The sequence below is a fragment of the Myotis brandtii genome, unplaced genomic scaffold (assembly GCF_000412655.1).
Source record: "Myotis brandtii unplaced genomic scaffold, ASM41265v1 scaffold123, whole genome shotgun sequence".
NCBI classification, from domain to species: Eukaryota; Metazoa; Chordata; class Mammalia; order Chiroptera; family Vespertilionidae; genus Myotis; species Myotis brandtii.
Genome location: NW_005354291.1, coordinates 8,429,004 through 8,432,956, shown reverse-complemented (window position 1 = coordinate 8,432,956; position 3,953 = coordinate 8,429,004). Strand labels below are relative to the sequence as shown.

Genomic DNA, 3,953 nt, shown 5'->3' with positions numbered 1-3,953 from the left:
GTATTAAAATAGCCATTAATTATTGCCTGTAGTAAATTGTACTTTTCCCAAAGGTTTTTATATAGTCAATGTATTAGAAGTAAAAATCAATCAATCAATACATAAAGCATATGATTTGGGTCTTTTGTTTTTACCCCCAGACCAGGCATCTAGCCTAGTTGTTGGTGAAAAGAAGCTGATGCCACTGGTGCCCGAGGAGGCACCTGCCTCTGAAACAGATATCAACCTGGAGGTGTCATTTGCAGAGCAAGCTGTCAATCAGAAAGAGAGCTCCAAGGATAGGACCCAGAAGAGCAAAGGCAACGATGTGCCGTTACTTGTACGTATACACTATTCAGATGTCACTAAACAGAGTTTGTTTTTAATTAGCCTTTTATTTTGAAAATTTCAAGCCTATAGAAAAGTTGCAAGAATGGTATAGCAAATACCCAAACAGCCTTCATGTAGATTCATTCAACAGTTAACATTTTATAACCTTGGCTTTCTCTCTTTCTGCATCTACCTAGGTATTGGTTGTGTTTATCTGGTAAGATAAACACTAACTTTTTTAAAGCTTAACAAAACACAATTTCAAAATACTTAAGAAATTGAATGATGAAACAAAATTATAAAATTTTCCTAATTATCACATTTCCATTTTCCTTTATAGTTTCTCCCTTCCCCACCCCCATCTGGATTCAAACAAAGGTTATATGTTGCACTTGGTGCCATTTTGTGTGTGTGTGTGTGTGTGTGTGTGTGTGTGCGCGCACTTTAATCTAAATCAGGTGACCTGTTTTTTGTTTTAATATTTTTGAAGAGCCCAAGTCAGATTTCTGATTTTTGTCTGGTTGTTTTTTTTTTATGATTAACTTCTGTTTAAACATTTTTGACTACACTTCTGCTTCGATGATGTTTATGCCTCCTATTGCATCATCACAAGGGCATGATGTTAGATGGTTCCTTTATTGGGGATGGAAGATAACTTTGCCTATGTGCAGTCAATATTAATGTATGGTCCTTGAGACTGTGTGAATATCCTATTTGTCAGTGATAAGCTATCCCCCAGAGGTCTCACCATACATTTGTCATCCTTGCCTGAGACAATAACAAAACTGGTGTTTGAGAAACACTCGTTTTCTAATTCTGTGACAATTCCACATTGATTGGCTGGCAATCTACTATAATAATTGGTCTCCTTTTTTTTCTTTTTGTTATTGGATATCACTATGGGCTGAAGGTTCCCGTTTTTATTCAGTGTTTTATAAATCACTACTTTTCTTTGCTGTCCAAATTTACCCAACTTTGACCAATAGGAGCCCTTTGAGCTGGTTCCTATGTCATTTTAACCTGCCCTCATCATTCATTTATGACTTTCTTTCTCGTACAAGATGTCCCAGGCGCACCCTGTAGTCTTCTCCCCTCAGAGTTGACAGAATCCATTTCTTCAAGGAGGACTGGTTCCTTTTATTGATAGATTGTATTTCAAAACCAAGCTGCAGGTACTAAGTGTTCACAATGCTACTGAATGCCTTAGTTTTTTTAAGTATTTATTTTGTAAAATTTCCCATATGCAAACATTAAAAAGAATAGTGTGATGAACCCCCGCATACTCATCACCTACCCTGACATTTATTAACACCTGGCTAGTCCTGCCCTATCCATACCCATAATCAGTTTCCTATTTTCTATTATTTTGAAACACATCTCTGAATTATATTTGTTTTCTATAAATATTTCAGTATTTATTTCTAAATGCTAAAGAGGGGTTTTTAGAACATATTCATATTACCATTATTGTATCTAAAAATGCTAACAATTCTGGATTTCAAATACTGTGTTCAGATTTCAAATTGTATCACAAATTTCATAATGTTTTTACAGTTTGTTTAAATTAGGATTTAAATAAGGTTTATGCATTGCAGTTGGTTGATATATCGTTTAAGACTTTTTAACTCTCTCCCTCCCTTTCCTTCTCTCTCCTTTGTCTCTCTGTCTCTCTATCCTTCACTTTCTTCCTCTCTCCCTTCTTTCATTACATTCCCTCTTATCCCCTATTCTTTCTTTTCTCCTCCCTCTCTCTTCTTTGAAATTTCTTCCGTAAAGAAACGTAGTTATTAAGTCATAGAGAAGTCCCCCCTCTGACTAATTTTATTTCCATGTTTTTCTGTTTCTTGTTATTTGGTTTTCTCTAGATTTATCATATTTAGGTTCATTTTTTTTGTGGGAACTATTTCAAGTGTGACTATATCAAGAGACACACAATGTCTGGTTGTCTTCCCCTTTTTGTAAAATAGCAGCTCTTTTTGATCAATGCTTGGATCTATAAGCTTATTATCAGTTCCAGGATGATGTTCTAACTTCTTTTTAAAATTTATTAATTGGAATAAATCTTTTAAGGAAGATATTCTTAAAGTGGTTGCTTCCTTTTCTTTACCAGTTTTCCTTTTTGTTTCCTAGCATCTTTCACTAGTGACTAATTAGTGTTGTTTTCTTTTAATTTTCTTGTAAAAATAGCATCTAACTCATGGATTTAGACATATGACATGATGTTAGAAAAAATTTCCCATCTTTTTCTGGCATATTTTATGCTGCAGACCTAAAATTATCTGTTTCAAGAAGCGTTTGTTTCGTTTAGCAGAAATAAACTTTTATGACTGATTGAGACACCAGGAGTACGCCTGACTCTGGGGTGGTTATTGCTTACAGCCTTTTCAGAGGGCAGAGTGTGGCTGTGGCTTCTCTTTTCCACGCTGAGAATAGTGGTTCTTAGGATGCATCAGATAATCTGATTAGAGTATCACATAATTACTTGTTTATTTTATCCACCATTAATCACAGCATTCTCAGCTAACAATACCAACACCACCAACAATAATATGGTTACCAGAAAAGAGTTTACATTTGTTTTTTTCTTTAGCTGTTTGTATCCTTGGGGGTATATCTTAAAAGGAATACAACCATAAAATTACTGTTTTAGCTTGCTTAGGTTATTCTCCATGTGGTTAAATCACCAACTGCATACCTGGTTGGGTTGATTGGTTTCATTTTATTTTTAATTTTTAAGCATAGATTTTTTTGAAATTGATTTTGTTTTATAAGCATGTAAAATATTTACATGGTCCAAAAGTCAAATGTAAAACCAAGGTGTATTAAAAGTCTGACTTCTATCCTTGAGCCATCACTCTGTTCTCTCCCTCTCCTCACAGGTAAATTTCTTATTTTAATTTTATGGTTTATCCTTCTGTTCTTAGATAAATGGTACCTCACTATACATACTTTTCTCCACCTTGAGGGTTTTTTGTTTGTTTGTTTGATTTTAATTAGTGGTATATTTTGGAGATTACTCCATAGTAGTATAGAACAATATTTCTCGTTCCTTTTTATAGATTTCCTGCATGGGTAGGGGTTCCTAGGCCTGACCAGTGATCAAGGCTGATCTGTAAGGCGACCAGTGGGGTGATTGGGGCCCCTGCTTGCATCCACCTTGGCCTGGCGCCACTTGCTTATCTGCTCCACCATCCCACTGTGGTTCCTTTCTCGTCAGGGCCCATCGGGGCCAGCAGAGCCTCCACTGCTGCCTGCTGCCAGCGCCCCATCACCAATGCCCACTATGTTCCGCACCACCCCCTGGTGGTGAGCACACGTCTACCTCTCGGTCGGTTGAACTCCCACCCGTGGGGACAATTTGCATATTAGCCTTTTATTATATAGTACTAGAGGCCCGGTGCACAAAAATTTGTGCACTCGGGGGGTGGGGGGAGGGGAGGTCCCCCAGCCCGGCCTGTGCCCTCTCGCAGTCTGGGACCCCTCGGGAGATAATGACCTGCTGGCTTAGGCCTGCTCCCGGGTGGCAGAGGGAAGGCCCAATCCCTAAGTGCAGCCCCTGGTCAGGCTCAGAGCAGGGCCGATTGGGGAGTTGGGGCGCCGCCCCGTCATGCACAGAGCAGGGCAGATCGGGAGGGTGCGATGCC

General features: G+C 38.4%; 1 protein-coding gene across 3 annotated transcripts in view; it reads left to right on the top strand.

Annotated features, from left to right (window-relative positions):
- Positions 1-3,953, top strand: part of ARHGAP18 (Rho GTPase activating protein 18) — a 171,603-nt gene that overhangs the window by 121,412 nt on the left and 46,238 nt on the right. For all 3 annotated transcript variants that reach the window (XM_014533792.1, XM_005858977.2, XM_014533793.1), the window contains exon 5: positions 141-319. In XM_014533792.1, the coding sequence (XP_014389278.1) occupies positions 141-319 (179 nt within the window). The remainder of the gene's footprint in view (positions 1-140; positions 320-3,953) is intronic.